General features: G+C 38.7%; 1 protein-coding gene across 3 annotated transcripts in view; it reads right to left on the bottom strand.

Moving 5' to 3' along the window:
- Window positions 1-526: 526 nt before the first annotated feature.
- Window positions 527-20,827, bottom strand: part of b4galt4 (UDP-Gal:betaGlcNAc beta 1,4- galactosyltransferase, polypeptide 4) — a 40,495-nt gene continuing 20,194 nt past the window's right edge. For all 3 annotated transcript variants that reach the window (XM_073045730.1, XM_073045731.1, XM_073045729.1), the window contains exons 2-7: window positions 18,328-18,750; window positions 16,076-16,308; window positions 15,044-15,231; window positions 12,794-12,916; window positions 9,014-9,118; window positions 527-5,847 (exon numbers count right to left, since the gene is read on the bottom strand). In XM_073045730.1, coding sequence (XP_072901831.1) covers window positions 5,694-5,847; window positions 9,014-9,118; window positions 12,794-12,916; window positions 15,044-15,231; window positions 16,076-16,308; window positions 18,328-18,598 — 1,074 coding nt within the window. In that variant the 5' untranslated portion in view covers window positions 18,599-18,750 and the 3' untranslated portion in view covers window positions 527-5,693. The remainder of the gene's footprint in view (window positions 5,848-9,013; window positions 9,119-12,793; window positions 12,917-15,043; window positions 15,232-16,075; window positions 16,309-18,327; window positions 18,751-20,827) is intronic.

The raw sequence follows: 20,827 nt of genomic DNA on the forward strand, positions 1-20,827 counted from the left end.
ATCCAACGAACCACTGAGGTAAGACTCACTGGTCTATAATTTCCTGGGCTATCTCTACCCCCTTTCTTGAATAATGAAACAACATCTACAACACTCCAATCCTCCGGAACCTCTCCCATTCCCGTTAATGATGCAAAGATCATTGCCAGAGGCTCAGCAATATCTTCCTGCGCCTCCCACAGTAGCCTGGGGTACATCTCATCCGGTCCCAGTGACTCATCCAACTTGATGCTCTTTCTTAATGTCTATATGCTCTTATATAAATAAGCTTTTATTATAAAATAAATAAGCTTTTATTTATTTTTGTAATTTAGTGATAATAAACCCATTTCAAATCTGATTAAGTATTTATTTCAATAGATCTACACTGAACCAGTTCAACAGCGTGATTCAGTGACATGACATGAAAGCTATTATTTCAACAGATCAATGCAAATCCCCTTTAGCAGCCTTTGGTTCAGTGATGTTATTGGGTGCAAATTAAAAGACTCCAATTTCAATACATCAATACTTCAGAGATTAAATATTTTCGCATTAAGACATTTTTCAACTAATGTTTATTTCATGTGGATAATAATATTTAAAAATAAGCCATTCTATAGAAATACAAAAGGTATCCTTCAACCATAATTTAAAAATCTGCTGTTGAACAATTGTACAGTGGGGAAATTTTATATACAAGACTTTATAAAAGATTAGGTATTGAAAGAGTTTAAAAAATTGGCTCTATATGGAACAGAAAATTTCAAGACAATTTCTTAACTTTAGAGGAAATATAAACTGTAAATGGAAAACAAGACTAATTTAGTAAAATATTAGTATTTAATTGTTAGAAAATGCACATATTTAAATAGGATACTGCTAAAATATTTGCCTAAATTATGCGTTTGAATCAATTATACAATGAGAATTCAATTATCATAATTTTGTCAGTAATTTCGATCTAATAAATACTAGCAGTTCTGCTGTAAATTAAATCATAACTTCCTACAATTAGAAAACAAGTTTTGCTGTGGCTTCTCCAGTGGATATTATAAAATGCAATCACTTTGAATGTTTATAACTATCCCCAACTGATCAGTAAAATCACATTTTGTAATAACTTATGAAACATGTACATCACAAGTAAAGCCCTCCCAACCATTGAGCACATCTACATGAGATGTTGTCATAGGAAAGCAGTAGCCATCAAAGATCCTCACCACCCTGGCCATGCTCTTTTCCTGTTGTTGCCATCAGGTAGAAGGTACAAGAGCCTCAGGACACGCAACACCAGGTTCTAGAACAGTTACCACCCCCTCAACCATCAGACTCTACAACAAAAGGGGCTAACCACACTCATCTACTGAGATGTTCCCACAACTAATGATCTTATTTCAAGGACTCTTTATCTTGTTATTTCATGCTCTCGTTATTTATTGCTCTAATTTATATTTAAATTTGTACATTTTGTTGTCTTCTATGCTCTTCCTCTTTCATTGACCCTGTTTACGGTTACTGCTCTATAGATTTGCTGATTATGCCAGAAGGAAAATGATTATCAGGGTTGCATATGGTGACATGTATGTGCTCTGGCAATAAATTTTACTTTGACTTTGATAAGGGTTTGTTCCTTCCAAATAAATAAAGGGAAATAATATGTTTATGTTTTAACAAAAAATAGTGGGCAATCAAATGTGTATTAGGATTCACAGGCTACACCCAAATACTTGGCATAACTTTGAAATTACTTTTCACTGGCAAGTAGAAACACTAACAGCTCACAATTCAACTGCGTTGAAAATATTCTTAAAGCAGTGTCGGAATTAATGAAAGCGTATTCCCCAGTTAGTGACTGTTAACTGGGATCAACCTAAGTTGTGTGCAATGGAAAGGAAGAATAGTTCTGCTATGCATGCTTAAAGGACGTAAGAGTTTCCTTTTCCTGACCTCGACACGCTCACCAATAGATTAGTTTCCATGTCTCAGGATTTGTTCCTTTCCAGCAATGAATTCACTCCTGACTCAGTGGATTCCAGTCATTCCAGTTTGTCATATCCATTCTTCTTGTATCTGATTGTATCCATGGAAGCAAAGGGATAGACTCCATTTCAAAGTATTAACCATCTCTTTGCCTTCACAGATGCTGCTTGGCCCGCTGAATTCCTCTTGCACTTAAGTTTTCTTGCTTCAGATGCCAGCATCTGCAGTCTCTTCTGTCTCGTGATTATTGTCATTCTGTTTTTGCCTCGAGGACGATATCATCATTAACCATTACTCACCTCAGTCACGCTCAGGATTAGACCCAACTCCTTATACAATTTTCACAACCATGGGGAGAAACAAAGGATGTTCTAGTTTCAATAAAATACAAACATGGACCCTACATAGTAATAAAAGCAGAGAAGTCACTAAAGTAAGTCACTCTGAAAAAAATCTTCATGTGCGCATCAACATTTTGCTTGCAAAACTACCAAGCCATTGCAAGGATCTATTTGACTCAAATAAAATAATCATTCCACCAGGAGATCCCAACATGGGGTCCATGGACCCCCTCAGTTAATTGTAAGGCTTCACGGCATTAAAAAAAATGGTTGGGAACCCCTGCTCTATGCAATCAAAAACTCACTCTGAATGTAAATTATCCACTTCTTCCTTGTCTGCTGGCTGAGCCATGCAACATACTGCAGCAAATGACAGTGTAATAACAACTATTGCATTTTCCAGCCTCAATGCATCTACAAAAATTAAAGCAAAAGTTAAAAACAGAAAATGCTGACAAGACTCAGCAGGTTAACTCAAAGTTTGAAAACATTTAACTAACTGAAAAGATCAGTCCCTCGCTGCATTTGTGGATTTTGAGTCACTGGCAATACTCAGAAATCTAGCAGCAAATGAACAGCACGTTATAAAACCAACCAAACTTCCGGATGAAGGCTGAACTGAACAATCTCTCAGTTTTAGCAGACTGCATATTGATCTGTAATATCAATTCTTCTTTGATATCCTAAAACTTTATTAAAATTTATATTAACTTTTGTCAGTTGTGAAGAGATGACTGCATGATACTGCACCATATACTAATCTTATACTTTAAAAGCAGCTTTTCACTATACTCCTCCATCTCCACTACAACATAGGAGATAAAGGGTTAAAAATTTATCTGTGTTTGAAGCAGGCCAGAGATTAGACTAAAAGTAGTTCAAAGTTTCTTATCATCCATCAGACAGGTTGCCTGATTAGACACAACATCAAAGCAAGTTGGATTCCTCCTCAGAAGCGTTAACGTCAGTGACACCATTAGCAACTTTACTTGTGTTAGCTCCACATAAAGGTGCACTGCCATTAAACATCTGCAAAAAGTGATAATTTCTGCACTGAATAAACCACATAACCACCTGGGTTTTAGAGCAAGAAAAGCATGTTGGGGGAACTCAGCTGTTCGAGCAGCATCTGACGGGGCAGGTGAGGGGGTATCGGTGAAGGCATTGAATTTTTGATGTTTTGAGTCAAAAACCTGCATCAGAACAAAGAGTGAGGAAGGAAGATAGCCAGTATAAAGAGGAAAGGTCAGAAATGGTGAAGCCCCGACCAGCTGGTGATTGATAGACCGTGGATGATGGACAGAAACAGCCAGGTAAGGAAGGGATGGAACTGGAAGCAGGAGGAAGGTTGATGAGAGATGAAGGCAAGCACAGAAAAAGGCAGATGCCTTGGAGATGGAATGTGGTGGGGGCGGGAGGGAACATGGAGTTTTGAAGGGTGTCAGGATAGACAGAATCCTATCAGTGCTGTAATCTAAGTGAAGAGGATGATAATAGGACCAATTAGGTGAGAGACAGACAGACTAAACCAGGTTTTCTTTTTGGACGGGAGCAGATCTATTGGGTAAACTGTGTGGGTAGTGGGTAGATGGAACTAGGACAGGGGCAGGGACAAAAGTGGATGATGGGAGGACAGCAGCGCCTAGTTGGGAAAGCATACAAAAACGTGAGGACCAGAAGTGGATCAGGGGGAGCGTGGGATGCAGCAAAATTTATCCAATATTGGAAAATTCAAAGAATTCACCTTAGTCTATACTCCAAAGAAAGTATCAGGGGATAAGTAATTATATTTTTGTACCCCATTTTTCTCATTAAGATACAATATTGTGCTGTAAAATAAAAAAATGAATGAGTCTAGCTTTGACATTGTAATTAAAAACAGAAAAGTATACAATGCATTATTGACTCAACAACAGTACATCAATATTCCAATTTTCTCCCCATCTCCCACAATAATTATAGCTTGAATGAGAATACCAATTACTGTCATGTTTCTGATGCAGGTCTATATAATGTTTACAGCAAGCTAAAGGACAGAGTATAATAATCTCCTCCAAGTCTAGATTCAATTCACATACACGTTGAGATAAAAAGATAAATATTCAACATACTGACTTCTCTTCTAATGCTCAGATACATAATCTTGTTAAGATATTTGCAAACATTGCCTCTATTTCTCTCCTTATTCTCTTAATAAGAGAACTAGCAAAATCCTAGAATTTAAAACCTGCGAAACAGATAATGGTGGATTCACCATTAGAGGATCAAGTACATATAGAATAGACCAATTTAAGGATTATTGCAAATTGTATGCAAATCTAACCATGTCAAATTTATTCTTTTCAAAGTTTTAATTGGAATAAATTATTTAACTTGCCTTTCTAATATTCACTTAGCTGTCTGCAAAGGGTTACGATGACAAATCTAAAGATTTTTACTTTGGTCAATTTGTTGAAATAACTTTGGTGGAAGAATGGTGAAGAAATCTATAGTAAAATATGTAAATCAAAATGTAAACCAGCAAGCAGCATTATTTCTAAATGCCCTAGGAAAATATGAAGAAAGTAATGATGGAAGACCAGCTGTGAACTTCACTTGTAGACAGCTGACACTTTGCAAAATTCTTTGAAAACATCAGTCATAAAGCCGAAATCGTAATTTTTTGGACAAGGGTTTTGACTTCTCAACTGCAATTCATTTATAAGTATTTTAACTTGATGTATTTTTACATTTACAAATAAACCTCAGCAGGAAGTTCACTCATGATAACAGAATGGTAAGTACTGCCTCCTAATTGTAAAGAGCTAGCTGTTGATATGTTTCTCCAGTTACTAGCAGCTGACAGTAATTATCATGATGAAAATTACCAATGGTTAGTAAAAAGCTCATCTGTCCTCCTAAAATAAATATTGCACCCACAGCAACTTCCAAAATATTTATGCAAATACCCACCCAATTGAAACAATAAGAGTATTATTTTATTTTTGGACTAAGGACATCACAATTATTATCTATCTCTAGCTGAGAAGGCATTGATGAGTGAACATCTTGAAGCACCAGGCTTTATGGTGAAGGTTCTCTCACCTTGCCATTAGGATTTCAAAGATTCAACTTAGAAATTCGTAGCACACATATTAAATGTGAATATTTCATTTCTGTGTTTGCCCAACCATAATATTAAACTTGTCAGTTTAAAAAAATTGTCTAGACATATTGCACATAGTTCATTCACGAAGATTCTCTAGCAACATATAAAATGTCACTTATCGAGGAATTATTGCATTTTAATATCCCAAAGACTTGATCATTTATCTCAAAAGAATAATCAATACAATGGCTGAAGAACAGTCAACAATCTAAAAGCTATTAATGAAAGTAACTGCTCTCCACTTAGTGAGCAATTCCTGGACTGTGATGGGAATCACCTATGTCCACCGTGATGTTAATGTACAAAGGATTATGATCTTGTGATATCACATTGTAGGAGCAGGTGTTCAAACCATCTTTCCTCCATCTTTGGGAGACTTCACTCAGAAGCTTCATTCTGCAAAAGTGATCAGAGGTAGCACAGCTTATGATTAATAGAATAAATTTAAAATTAGTCATAAACATAAATTAACAGTCTAGTTAGTGAATTGGTACCATAATTATCAACATGCAACCTGGATCCAGGAAGTTGATAAAACATAATCAAATATACAAATGACATCCTAACCTCCCTCTGAAACTGGATCCTCGACTTCTGCAGCGGGAGACCACAGTATGCGGTTATAAAATCAACATCTCTTCGCTGACAACATTGCGCACCTCAAAGATGCATGCTTAGCCCAGTGCTCTACTCTCTCTACACCCATGACTGTGTGGCACCGAACAGCTCAAACATCACTATAAATGTGTTAATGACATAACTATTCTTGGCAGAATTAAAAACAAGGACAGTAAGGGTGGGGAGAGCCAGCCATGGATAACTAAGGAAATAAAGGAAGGCATCAAACTAAAAGCTCATGTGTACAAAGTTGCCAAGAGCAGTGGGAAACTGTAAGAGTAGGAACACTTTAAAAAGCTACAAAAAAAACACTAAGCGAGCAATAAAGGGAAGATAGATTATGAAAATAAACTAGCACAAAATATAAAAACAGATAGTAAATTTTTTATAATTATATAAAGCAGAAAAGAGTGGCCAAAGTGAACACAGGTCCCTTGGAGGCGGAATTGATTTTGGGTAATGAGGAAATGGCCGTGGCTTTGATTGGCTATTTATCGGTTTCACGGTGGAGGACACATTTAACATGCTGAAGTTAGATGGTATGTTTGTGATGGGAGGCAAGGACCTCAATGCAATAGCTGTTAATAAAGAGGCAATGCTGAGCAAACTTGTGGGCCTAAAGATAGACAAGTCCCCTGATCCTGATGGAATGCATCCCAGGATACTGAAAGAAATGGCGGAAGTTTAGGTCATAATTTATCAAAATTCTCTGGACCCTGCACAGGTCCCAACAGATTGGAAGAAGGCAAATATCATGCCACTGTTCAAAAAAGGATGTAGGCAAAAGGCAGGTAACTATAGGCCAGTTAGTTTAACATCTGTAGCTGGGAAAATGCTTGAAGAATTTAAAGAATTCTTCAATTAATTCTTGAAGAAAATAAGAAGAAATAGCGAGGCATCTGGAAAGAAATGGATCCATCAGGCAGACGCAGCATGGATTCAGCAAAGGCAGGTCCTGTTTACCAAACTTACTGGAGTTCTTTGAGGATATAACAAGCACAATGGATGGAGGGGAATAGATGGGCATTATTCACTTGGATTTCAAAAAAGCATTCCAAAAACATGCTACATAAAAGACGTCCATAAGATAAGGATGCATAGAATTGGGGGTGATGTATTAGCATGGATAAGGATTAGAAATAGAAAGCAGAGAATTGGGATACATGGGTGTTTCTCTGGTTGGCAATCAGTGGTGAGCGGTGTGTCAGAGGGGTCAGTGCTATCCCACAACTGTTCACAATATACATTAACGATCTGGAAGAGGGGACCAAGTATAGTTTATCTAAGTTTGCTGATGACACTAAATTGAGTGGAAAAGCAAATTGCGCAGATACGGAGAGTCTGCAGAGAGATATAGATAGGTTAAGTGAGTGGTCAAGGGTCTGGCAGATGGAGTACAATGTTGGTAAATGAGAGCTCATTTACTTTGGAAGGAAAAATGGAAGATCAGATTATTATTTAAATGGTAAAAGATTGCAGCATGCTGCTGTGCAGAAGGACCTGGGAGTGTTTGGGAATAAATCGCAAAAGGTTGGTTTGCAGGTGCAGCAGGCTATCAAGAAGGCAAATGGGACTTTGGCCTTCATTGCTGGAGGGATTGAATTTAAGAACAGGGAGATTATGCTACAACCACACCTGGATTACTGTGAGCAGTTCTGGTCTCCTTACCTGAGGAAGGATGTACTGGCTTTGGAGGCAGTGCAGAGGAGGTTCACCAAGTTGATTCCAGATATAAGGAAGTTAGGCAATGAGGAGAGATTGCATCACCTGGGACAGTGCTCACCGGAATTCAGAACGATGAGGGGACATCTTATAGAAACATATAAAATTATAAAAGGGATAGATAAAAAAAGAGGCAGGAAAGTTTTTTCCACTGGTAGGTGAGATAGAACTAGGGAATATAGCCTCAAGATTTGGGGGAGTAAGTTTAAGACAGAGATGAGGAAGAACAGCTTTTCCCAGAGAGCGGTGAATCTTTGGAATTCTCTGCCCAATGAAGCAGTGGAGGCTACCTCAGTAAATATATTTAAAACAAGGTTGGATAGATGTTTGCATAGAAGGGGAATTAAAGGTTATGGGGGGAAAGGCAGGTAGGTGGAGATGAGTCCATGATCTGATCAGCCATGATCTTATTGAATGGCAGAGCAGGCTTGATGGGCCAGATGGCCTACACCTACACGAGCAAGATGTATCAGCTGGTTGAGTAGTGCTGCAACAACAATCTTGCATTCCATGTAATAGCAAAGAATTGATTGAGAGCTTCGGGAAGGGGAAGTCGAGGGAATACACACAAGTCCTCACTAAGGGATCACTGGAAAGGGTGAACAGTTTCAAGTTTCTGTGTGTCAACATCTCTGAAGATTTATCCTGGGTCCAACATATTGATAGTTACAAAGAAGGCACAACAGTGGCTAGACTTCATTCAGAGTTTGAGGAGATTTGGTATAACAGTAAGACTCTCGCAACCTTCTACAGATGTACAGTGGAGAGCATTCTAACTGGTTGGAATCATTGCCTGGTATGGAGGGGCCACTGCACAGGATCAGAAAAAGCTGAACATAATTGTAAACTTAGCCAGCTCCATCATGGACACTAACCTCCCTATCACAGAGGACACGTTCAAAAGGCAATGCCTCAAAAAGACATTAGCAGTCCCATCACCCAGGACCTGCCCTCTTCTCATTGCTACCATCAAGGAGGTGATACAGGAGCCTGAAGGCACACACTCAACCTTTCAGGAACAGCTTCTTCCCTTCTGCCATCAGATTTCAGAATGGACAATGAATCCAGGAACACTACCACATTATTTTTCCCCTCTTGTTTTTGCACTACTCATTTTTTTTTAAATGTATTGCAGTTTTTTTTATTATTATGTATTACAACATTCTGCAGCCACAAAACAAAAAAGCATCTCCCAGTAGATTAGAATTACATTCCAACCCACCTATCACGATTGACCTCATTTCCTTCGTCCCTTGTGTGGAAAGTCATCGTGTATCTGGCAATTTCACTGGGGGGGCGCACAAATTTCATTTTTTGCAGTTGAACTCTATGGAAGAAATTAATTATTATCACAAAGTGCACAAGCATCACAAATTAAATGGTATTCAAGGCACAGATGTTACTTCCTAATGTCTTATTTCCCTCGGAGTCAAAATCTGATCAACTTAATGATCAACTCCCACACAAATTTTGTCTCTCCTCACAGTTCTGTGGTTTCTACAGTCCAATCCAGTCCTTCTCCTTTACTGCCTCTCCATCCAGAAATAGATCCACATCACTACTGGTGAAATTCTGTCTGCAGGGAACCCAGTGGAGAAGTGTTTGGTCTTTGAGATCAGCTCCCCTCATACACCAAAGAAGCAACAGTAGCGCAAACATAGGCATATATTTAAGGGCAAGGCATACCCATGATTCAGTTCAATGGCAATGGGCAAATAGCTTGAAGAGATACCTGAAGATAATATAATTTCTCAAAGTTTCTATAAAAGCTTTCTGGTAAGTTGCTGCAATGCATTTTGGAAACAATACAATCTGCAGCTATAAACAGCCAGAATCTGGCACACTGTAGCTTTAAATTTCCTCTAAGCTTATTCTATCCACGTGCCTATCTAAACATCTTTTAAACAGTGCAATAGCCCCGCCTCTACAGTTAATTCTACTGCCTCTTGCTTCTTGCATTGCTGTCGCTCTTATAAATCTTATAGTTCACGATGGTTTTCATAACCTACAATTTGTAACTTTACGAAAACAATTAGTAACCTTGATTAATTCACACACTGCTGCATAAAATTACACGATATAGCAAGATGTGAAAAGATAATAGGTTGAGCACCCATTATCCCAAAATCGCAAGCCCGAAAACCTCTGAAATTCAATTTTTTTTTTCCGAGCACTGACCAGACGTCACAAATGGAAACTTCCACAAGGTGCTGGGAAGGTTCCCAGGCAATGCGCAGGTCTCTGTGCACCATAGACAGGTCTGAGAAGTGACCTCACGTACTCTGAGTGCCAGTTTGCTTTCAGCAGTCATCATAGCTGGACCTTTGTGTTATTCACAGTAATGACCATGTGTTTTGAGCTTATTCTCCGCTGCGTGCTGTGTAGATATTAGTTGAAAATGCCATAAAGGCTTACACTATTGGGTAATAATGAAAAGAAAAAGATGAAGTATTTATAACACAGTAAGTCAAGTTGTTGGAAAAACTTGGCAGCAGTGTGATTGTGAAACATCTGACAGAGGAGTAGGGTGCGGGAACAACCATCATCTAAGAAACAGGAGGACAAGCTTAAATTTCCATTCTGAGAGCAATGAACTGAAGTTAATGAAAAATATAAAAGCACTACAATGACAATATTGATCATGTATTGAAAGAGTGAATTTGCCAGTGTCATAGTGAACATATTCGATTTACTAGGATGTTACCTGGGTTTCAGCACTTAAGTTACAGAGAAAGGTTGAACAAGTTAGGTCTCTATTCATTGGAGCGTAGAAGGTTGAGGGGGGATTTGATCGAGGTATTTAAAATGTTGAGAGGGATAGATAGAGTTGACGTGAATAGGCTGTTTCCATTGAGAGTAGGGGAGATTCAAACGAGAGGACATGATTTGAGAGTTAGGGGGCAAAAGTTTAAGGGAAACACGAGGGGGTATTTCTTTACTCAGAGAGTGATAGCTGTGTGGAATGAGCTTCCTGTAGAAGTAGTAGAGGCCAGTTCAGTTGTGTCATTTAAGGTAAAATTGGATAGGTATATGGACAGGAAAGGAGTGGAGGGTTATGGGCTGAGTGCGGGTAGGTGGGACTAGGTGAGATTAAAAGTTCGGCACGGACTAGGAGGGCCGGAATGGCCTGTTTTCCGTGCTGCGATTGTTATATGGTTATATGGTTATATGCCACTTAACAGTGTGCTGATCATGAAACAAGCAAAATTCTGTCATGGTGAGCTGTAAATTGAAGGTAATTGTCAATTTAACTGGCTGGTAGCAGAAGATTTTTAAAAGATTTGTGGTGACAAAGCATCTGTTGATCACGAAGCTGCAGAGAAAGTCATTGGTGAGTTTGCTTAGATTATTGTCAGAACAAGTGTATTATGCCAATGAGATATTATTGATCTGGCATTATTGCCAGATCAACAAACTCATTCGTAAGGCCAGTGATGTTGTGGGGGTGGAACTGGACTCTCTGACAGTGGTGTCTGAAAAGAGGATGCTGTCCAAGTTGCATGCCATCTTGGACAATGTCTCCCATCCACTCCATAATGTACTGGTTAGGCACAGGAGTACATTCAGCCAGAGACTCATTCCACTGAGATGCAACACTGAGCGACATAGGAAGTCATTCCTGCCTGTGGCCATCAAACTTTACAACTCCTCCTCTAGAGTGTCAGACACCCTGAGCCAATAGGCTGGTCCTGGACTTATTTCCACTTGGCATTATTTACTTATTATTTAATTATTTATGGTTTTATATTGCTATATTTCTACACTATTCTTGGTTGGTGCGACTGTAACAAAACCCAATTTCCCTCGGGATCAATAAAGTATATCTGTCTGTCTGCCTGCCCCAGGAGGGTACTGGCTACAGCTGATGAGAAAGCTTCTACAGGAGGCATATAAGTTGGGTAGCACATAAATTCAGAGTCAGGAACGATGGTGACTGTGCACACTATTGTTCTAGGCATAAAATTATTTAAAATATTGTACGATACTACCTTCAGGGTATATGCTATAAGCACATATCCCATCCCCAAGCTACCTCGTTATAAAGATGCAAATATTCCAAAATCCGAAAAATCCAAAATCTGAAACACTTTCAGCCCCAAGCATTTCAGATAAGGGGTTCTCAACCTGTATTGGTAATTCATAGTCAATATGGCTGAGTCTGACAAACATTTTAAACAATGCTTTGCACCTGTGAAGTCTTAACAAATACGTGATCATTGATTCAGGAGCAAAGCTTGATTAATGCTACCCAGGGGAAGGCTTTCTTTAAAGATTTAAGTAGGCTGCAGTAACAGACGTGATCTAGGAATTTGATTTTAGCTTTGCAAATACACACTCAGTGGTCACTTCACTGGTGTACCTGTATACCTGCTTGTTAATGCAAACACCTAATCAGCCGATCGTGTGGCAGCAATACAATATATAAAAGCATAACTATAAGGACAAGAGGTTCAGTTGTTGTTCAGTCAAACATAAGAATAAAAGAGGAAGTGTGATCTAAGTGACGTTGACTGTGGATTCATTGTTGGCGCCAAATGGGGTGGTTTGAGTAACTCAAACTGCTGATCACCTGGGTTTTTTTTTTAAAGAGTTTGCAGAGAATGGTCTGCAAAACAACAAAAACATCGAGGGAGTGGCAATTCTGTGGGCAATAAACACCTTGTAAATGAGAGAGGTCAGAGGAGAATGGTTCAAGCTGACAGGAAGATGACAACAACTCAAATAACCAGACGTTACAACTGTGGTATGCTGAAGAGCACCTCTGAAAATACAACACATCGAATCTATAAGTGGATGGGCTACAGCCGCAGATGACAATGAACATACACTCAGCGGCCAGTTTATTAGGTACAGGAGTTACTTAATACAGTGGCCACTGAGTACACACACACACACACACAATTGAAGTACGCAGAACAATCAAAACTGTCATTGATCTGCTGTTAAAAAAAATTAACCATGTATCTGCTCTGTTTCCAACTCTATAGAGAGAGTTGCCTACCTTATCCGAAGATCATCGTCTTCTCCACCCCAGCCCCAGTAACGGTTGGAAAACCCATTGACTTGCTTGAACTGCTCCGTAGTCAAAGCTGTTACTCCACCAAAATAACCAGCATACCGAATCCTTGTTATTTGGGCACAGGAGGGGGAAAAGATTAAAAAAAGCATTTATAAACTAGTCTCTTAAAAAAAAAAATCAGTTAATAGTACTGGACCGGAAATAAGACAAATTTGCAGGATGAATATTGAAACAATTATTATTTTTACTTTATTTATTATTATTTTCTTTTTTTTTCTCTGCTGTATTCTGTATTGCATTGAACTGCTGCTACTACTTTAACATATTTCACGCCACATGCCGGTGATAATAAACCTGATTCTGACTGGCTCTAAGAAATCTCTGTTTAAAAACCTATAGCATAGGTTATAGTTTAAAGTTATTGGCTGATGCATTACAATAATATGCTGGTTCATTAAAGATCAATAAATGAAAATATGAAAGCTTTCCTTAAGAAACCATAAGTTTCTAAAGTAATAAATTAGAGCATGTGATTCAATTTCTGGGCAGCCATAAGCAATAAAAGAAAATGAACCTTTGTCACTAATTTAACAGCTATGGGAAGTACAACAGATACAATAGGCAGATAATAATAAAATATTTTTTCGCAATAAGAAGCTTATACTGCAGCTGGAATCAGTATTTTCAAGGATGTCCTGGAAAGCAGGGCACAAAATATTTATTTGCAACTTTGCTCTGAATGCAAAAGCAGTATCGCAAGTGAACTTTAACTACTCCACCGCCACCCCGATCTGATGAGACATATCTTGCTGAATATTGCTATTTCTCAAAGTGCACAACATATAAGGAAACCTTTTTTAAGAAATAGTCAAAATAAATATATACGTGATCAATTTTGGCCAGGATACCAGAGAGAACGCTCCTGGTCTTTGGAATTGTGACAATTACATCCACCTCCACTAAACAGGAGACAAGAGTACTGATTTAGTATCAATTCTGCACTCAAACAATAGCCTACTTCATTGTTCTCAACAGCTTTCAGTAAAACTTCACTCAGATTATTACCAAAGTCAAAGCTAATATTTTATCTACACCACCCTTTTGAAAACTGGTAATTTATGGAACTGGATTTATTCTAACGACAGTACCTCTCAACTCTACACTGAACTTACCAACAAATAAACACCATTCTTTAAAAGTATGGAGAAATTAATGAGATTGAATGGCAGTAAGTTCTCGGATGTGCTTTGCCCAAGCGCTTTTTAGGAGATAGTGCAGCACTAGTCATCATCCTTTAAAATTATATTGTTTCTAGGACTAATTCCCCTATACAAATGTAACTCCATTATTTGAGGAGGGAGACAGCAAACAATGTTGTCCAGTTTGCCTGAATTGGTCGGGAAAATAAGAGAATCTATTGTAAAAGAAGTGGTAATGGGGCAAGTGCAAAATAATATTAAGTCCAAACCAAAATGAATCAAACAGGAAAAATGAAAAGGAAACTTGGTGGAACTAAGTGGTTTTAAAATATACCTTTCCTCCACACAATTTCTGCTTGGCCTGCTGAGCGCCCCCTGCAAATTATTTGTTATCATAGATAGTGCTTTGGTTAACAGACAGACTCAAAGCAAAGGGGGGGGAAAAACAGCTTATTTAGGTTATGAAGCTGCTACCAGAGCTTTGTCATAGGGATTGGTGCTGGGGCACCAGCTGTTCACAACCTATAAACAAACAATTAAGAAAAGCAAATGGTGCCATCTTTTACAGCAAAAGGACGAGTACAGATATCATCCTCCAATTAAACGCAGATCTTGCCAGGGCACTTTAGGGATACAATCTGGATTCCCAACGTAAGGCTGGGTACATATGGAAGCAAAGGGAGCAGTGTAAATTCACCAGATTATCACAGACGTGCTCAAAGGAGAGACTAGACAGATGAGGTCTTTAATTTGGAGTGTAGCAGATAAGAGAACTGATACCAAAATGTCAAAGTTCTTAAGGGGTTTGGCGAGAGTACTTGTGGAGCTTAAGTTTCTCTAATTGGACATCCACAGAGGATGCAACTAAAATTACTTCTTGTGTAAATAAAAGTTTAAAAATCAACAGATGCTGGAATCCTGAGTTTCCCCAAATCAGCATGAAGCTCATTCAGATTTTTATATGGCAGAACATGCAATTTTTCATTTAGACTCCCATTCAGCCACCACCTGGTATAACAGCAATTTCACCCACTTGTATCCAGTAACATTCCGACCCACAACGAGGTGCTTTGGCACGTTGTCACAGAGGTACAGGTTGAAGTCATTCTCCGGTAGAAGATCAACATCATGAAAAATGAAACAGTCCCACTTGCGCTCCTTCAGTGCTTCCAGGAAACCCACATTCAACAGCTTGGCTCGATTAAATCTACTATTACCAGCCTGATGGAATAAAAGACAGTCAACATGCACCAGCTGTCCAGGGCCCTTTGGGGGGAAAAAAATAAATGTGCCTCCTATATTTGTACCAAGTCAGCACCTAGCATGCTTCTTATAAATATTGAAAATTGAACCAATGTCAAACTTTGTTAAAGGCTTTTGTTGAGATTTGATTTCTTTTATATACAGGCATGTTTTTATAGCATTGATTGTTGAATAATAATTTCAGTTATATAGGTGCATTTTCAAATTAATTGTGCAATAAACCCTAATCAGGTTGTGAAATTCTTATTAAAATCTTCAGACAATTTATGTTGTAAGCATCCATGCAACTGGCGTTATTGGAACAGATTTTAAAAATCCAATGCTCTTTACCAAAGTTTATAAATATGTTATCAAGGTGACATTTGAAAAGAGCTGTTGGTAAGAGAATAGTATAAATAAAGTATGAATCATATGAAGACACCAAATGTCTGTTTGGGGGGGGGGGGGGGGGGGGGAGAAGGAAGAGGAATAAAGGAATGTAAATGTAAGATCGAGAATGCAAAGAAGCAAAGTTAGCCAAACTGTAGGTGTCGGAAATAAAGGGCAAAGAAAGTTTCAACCTATTTCAAAAACACAAGTCGACAGACATACAGAAGAAAGGGAAAAGCATTCTTCAATTAAGAATTGCATTTTCTAGATATACATTTTATCAAGAAAGATTACGGTAGTTAAAAATTAATTTATGACCAAACAATAAAATGTGCCCATCAAGATCAAATTAATTATAATTCAAAGGTTTAATTGATATTTAAATTTAAGGGTCAATGTCCAGCCTTCTCAGTACTCTTTAGTTACTAAGTACCTGATTAATAATGTATATCCCATAATCCAGGAGCTGCCGTTGTAGGAATGGATGTAGATGCTCAAGTAAATACAAGAGATGTCTTTCCCGATTCCTGTATGGAATCAGGATGGCAACACGTTGAAGTGGGCGGCACTCTTGAGGTGCAAACATCCCTTTCTGTACTTTTGGATTTTTCTTCTGAACTTGTGCCAAGGTGAGTTTTACGTCAAATTTTAGCTTGGTTGCACCATCTAAAAGATAGAATAAGATATTATTTTGTTTATCCTGTTATTTAATAACTACAACTACAATAATCATTCTCTCAACTACATTGATCATTCTTAATTTTGATGGACAAATTGCACAACTGCAACAGATTGTTTTTAAATTAAGAACAATAATTTATAAAGACTTTTAAATTTCAACAGAAATTATATCAAAAAAATCTGTCACAGTTTGCCATAAACACAAGAAATTCTGCAGATCACACACAAAATGCAGGAGGAACTCAGCAGGCCAGGCAGCATCTATGGAAAACAGTACAGTTGACGTTTCAGGCCAAAACCCTTTGGCAAAACTGGTTTATATTCTGTTTGGGTAGCCTCCAACCTGATGACATGAACATCGATTTCTCAAACTTTCAGTAATGCCTCTACCCCCCCCTTCACCATTTCCCATCCCCTTGTCCCTCTCTCATATTATCTCCTTGCCCCCACCCATCACCTCCCTCTGGTGCTCCTTCCCTTCCCCCTTCTTCTTTCTTCCATCGCCTTCTGCCTCTTTCACTAATCAACTTCCAAGCTCTTTGCTTCATTCCTCCCCCTCCAAGTTTCACCTATCTCCAGGTATTTCTCTCTCCCCTTCCTTCACCTTTCAAATCTACTCCTCAGCTTTTTTCCCTTCAGCCCTGCCCAAAGGGTTTCAGCCCCAAACATCAACTGTACTTTTTTCCATAGGCGCTGCCTGGTCTGCTGAGTTCCTCCAGCATTTGGGGTGTGTTGGTCAGATTTCCAGCATCTGCAGGTTTTCTCTTGTTTGAGATTCTGCAGATACTGGAAATTCAGAGCAACACACACAAAAGTGCCAATGGATTTCAGCAGGTCAGGCAACACAATACTTTACAGTACCATTGATCCAGAATTCAGAATCAGGTTTAACATCTCTGCACTCAAAAAAGTTGTCCACCACTCTTCTGTACTCAGTCTCTTGAACCCGGCTGATGCAGCCCACAACTGCCGAATCATCCAAAGGCTTTTGCAGGTGGCAGGAACCCGGGGATTGCTGGGAGGCACAGCTCAAAGAGCCAGGAGGGCCTATTCTGCACTACAGCTCAACAAAAAATAAATACAATTTATGGAAAGGAGTAAACAGTCAACATTTTGGGCCAAGATTCTTCAACAGGAGTATACTTTTGCCATTATTTTGCCTCTTCACTGATACTAGGAACACCTGCAGGGACGGCGTGATCACACCCAACAGGACTTTTCAAGGAAGCACAAGTGGACCATTCAGTCCATAGAGAGTCTTCTCAGCTAATCTGCAGCTCAATTCCATTTATGCACTTTTGACCCAATAAAAACCTGTTGACATTGATTTTCAAAATCACAAATGCCTCAGCAGGTACCAGCGAAATGTCAGGTTCGTCACTCGCCCTGGAGACAACCATAAAAATATCGGCTGACACCCAAGGTGAAAACTTTCAGATGAAATTGCTAGAGTACCAATGCCATCGAAACACACAAAGGTGGTGCAAAAGTTCTTCATTTAATCAAAAAAAGAGCAGTGTGCATATCCAGTGTTCTAGCCAATATTTATTCCCAAACAATAAAATAAAATCACTGAAATAGTTTACTCCCCAAACAGTAATAGCTGGGATAATGACCAGGTTATTTTCAAATTGTTATAGGGATGTTTCACATAATCAAATTGGCTACAGGGTTTCCTACATTACAAGGGTAGAACAACTTGAAAAGGACTTGCAAAGCATTTTCAGTGCCCACCTGCAGGTAATGGCGATCATTTTTCTTATCTCAATTATGCCAATCAAATGCATCCATTGAGAACTATTTCAGGTTAAATGAATACCATATTTCAGCCTTACCTCAAGAAAAAATGAATTTAATAACAACTTCTCCATTTCACAATAGCCTGCCCTATAAATGAGTTCCCATGAGTTTATTTTATAAACATATATTTCCAAGACAAAATTATTCCCAAATACTTGTAAATTCTTCCTCCCTTCTCTTAATTAAAAATTTCCTTAAACTTACGTAGATATGGTGTTAGAAATGGGCACAATGGCAAATGTGATGCAGTTGGAGTTAATTTTGGTGGGCAAGGTGGACACACTGATGTCGTCTGTTCTTCACTCCGATTTGTCATCTTCCAAAATCTAGGTATCACAGGTTGGTGGTGAATTTCCTTTACCAGCTCCTGCACATTATTGGTTGCCAGCCAAGTAACAATAGAGCCAAGACTAACAATAATTAACAGAAGTTTTAATTTTTGAAGAAAACTTTGAGCTGCAAACTTGTAAGCCATTGTACTATGCCAAAAGAGCAGTAGAGGCAGTGGATCAAAGACAATTGAAGCACCAACTTGTGACAAGGGAGTATTGTGGAATCATTATAAGAATTCTCTCCATCCGCATTTGGTTCTGTCTAGGCCATATTTTATACTGATAATCATTGAACCTGTAAGAGGAAAGAAAAGTAGTCAATTGAGATAATACATATTAATTACAGCAAAATAATTTCAAAAAGATACCTATTAATGCAAAATGGGTGCCAACGTACAGAATAGGACATCCCATCACAAGAGCTAAATCTTTGTAATTTACCCAAGACTAGTAATTTGTATAGAATTGATCTTTTTGTTTCAGGACATAAAATAATTTTGTTTAATTGCATGCAATAATGGGAAAAACAAAAATCAAAATCCAGGATGTGATCCTTATCTCCAATAGTGACATGCATGTTCTCTCTGCAGGATCATACTATATGTAAAGTCGGTGTGGACTTTGCCTGCAAAATTATTACATTATTGCAAGTTAAACAATTTTAGGCAATCTTGAAAAATATAAGGTGTATATTCAATGGTGATTTATTTGATATTAATACACATTTAGAATTATTTTATTCCGGAAAGAAGATGAGATTAATTGCACCAAAATAAGAGTAACTAGGTACCCATCTGGTAAAAAGCAAAGTCCACATCTATTATAATTACAATTCAAAGTACATTTATTATCAGCCTCAGGTCATCACACAGCAGAGCAAACTGTCATGGAGCTCACAGACATGAACCCCAGCACAACCGGAGCAGGCCCGTAACCTTGGCCTCAGTGCAGTAAAGAGTGGAACAAATGCCCTGGAGCAAATGCAGAAATGGCCTGACCCTCACCTTCAGTCCCTACACCCGGCCTTTTCAATCCATCTGGCCTGGCATTTAAATCGTCCAAACGTCAGGTCCTTCCTTGTTCCAAGACCTGGGCCGTGTCGCATTGATACGTTCGAGTCCTGGATCCCAACACCGTGTACCAGCCCTTTGGACTGATCAGACCTCGCTCTTGGTTTAGGTGGACAGGCTCCAAAGCTCCTCCGTCTCAATCTCGCTCTGACTTCTCCTCGAACATGCCTCGACCTTACAATGCACCCACCCGCCTCGACCCTCAAGTCAGCCTCAGCTTTGTTCACTTTTTCATTTCCCAAAATTTCTTTTACAGAAAAAGTGCTTTTAATAGAGTATTTAGTTGTAGTTCTTGCTTTAGGAACCACCAGAGAGTTGTCACTCGTCTTCAGAAGCGTCAATCTTAAACTGAAAAACAATACACTATCAGCCTCTCCTCTAGTCTCCTATATTTTAGGTTGAGGTTGATACGAACATTAGTATAATATAGTGGTAGCAAATGTTGCTACACTAAATTGCTTCTTTCTCCAAAAATTAACGGCATGAACAGATCGATTCCAAACTTGTAACGTGGAAGTCTATAAATGCCTCAGATAACAAACTCAATCTATAAATAGTGTGTGGAAACTACGATGGCAGAGTTATTTTTCTTCCATTCTCCACTTAGTGCAAACCCAAGGGCAGGTCACCACCATACTTCATCGGTAACATGACAGCAGCTTGATGCTCAGCCCACAGAGGAGGAATAGGCATTGGAACAGATATTTCTGCTGGTCTCATCTGTGCTAGCATACGCACATCCAGTCTTGAGCTTACACCTTACATTTGCTTTAAAAGTATCAACATCAGAAATGAGAGAAGCTCAATAACACTTGATTGACAGAGGTCTTTTCACAATGTTGTGATAAGATGCTGGACTAATAATAAAAGTACTCCACGCATCAGGATGTGTTTTTTTTTTGCCAAATCCCAGAGTTCGTCTGATGATTGGCATAGATCATTTCCACAGGGATCCATGATTCTCTTGTCCATTTGTTCTTCACTTTTTTTTATTAAACTAAATATACTTTATTCAAAAATAAAATTATATACAATAAACCATACAATGCCTTTCAATCCTTTACAACTGTTTCCATTGCTGTCTTTACATTTTCACACTTTTTGCCACCCACGTGGCACTGTTATTCCATATTTACATTTCCTTATTGAGGGGTGTACACCCCGCACCCCCCTACCCCTCAACTCCCTTGGGAGAAGAACAACGCTAGACTGTGGTCCTTCCCCACCGGGCCCTTGCGGTGGCTGAACCAAGTTTGAGTACATCCCTCAGCACGTACTCCTGCAGCTGAGAATGTGCCAGTC

This window comes from Hemitrygon akajei, chromosome 5 (genome assembly GCF_048418815.1).
Source record: "Hemitrygon akajei chromosome 5, sHemAka1.3, whole genome shotgun sequence".
Classification (NCBI taxonomy): domain Eukaryota; kingdom Metazoa; phylum Chordata; class Chondrichthyes; order Myliobatiformes; family Dasyatidae; genus Hemitrygon; species Hemitrygon akajei.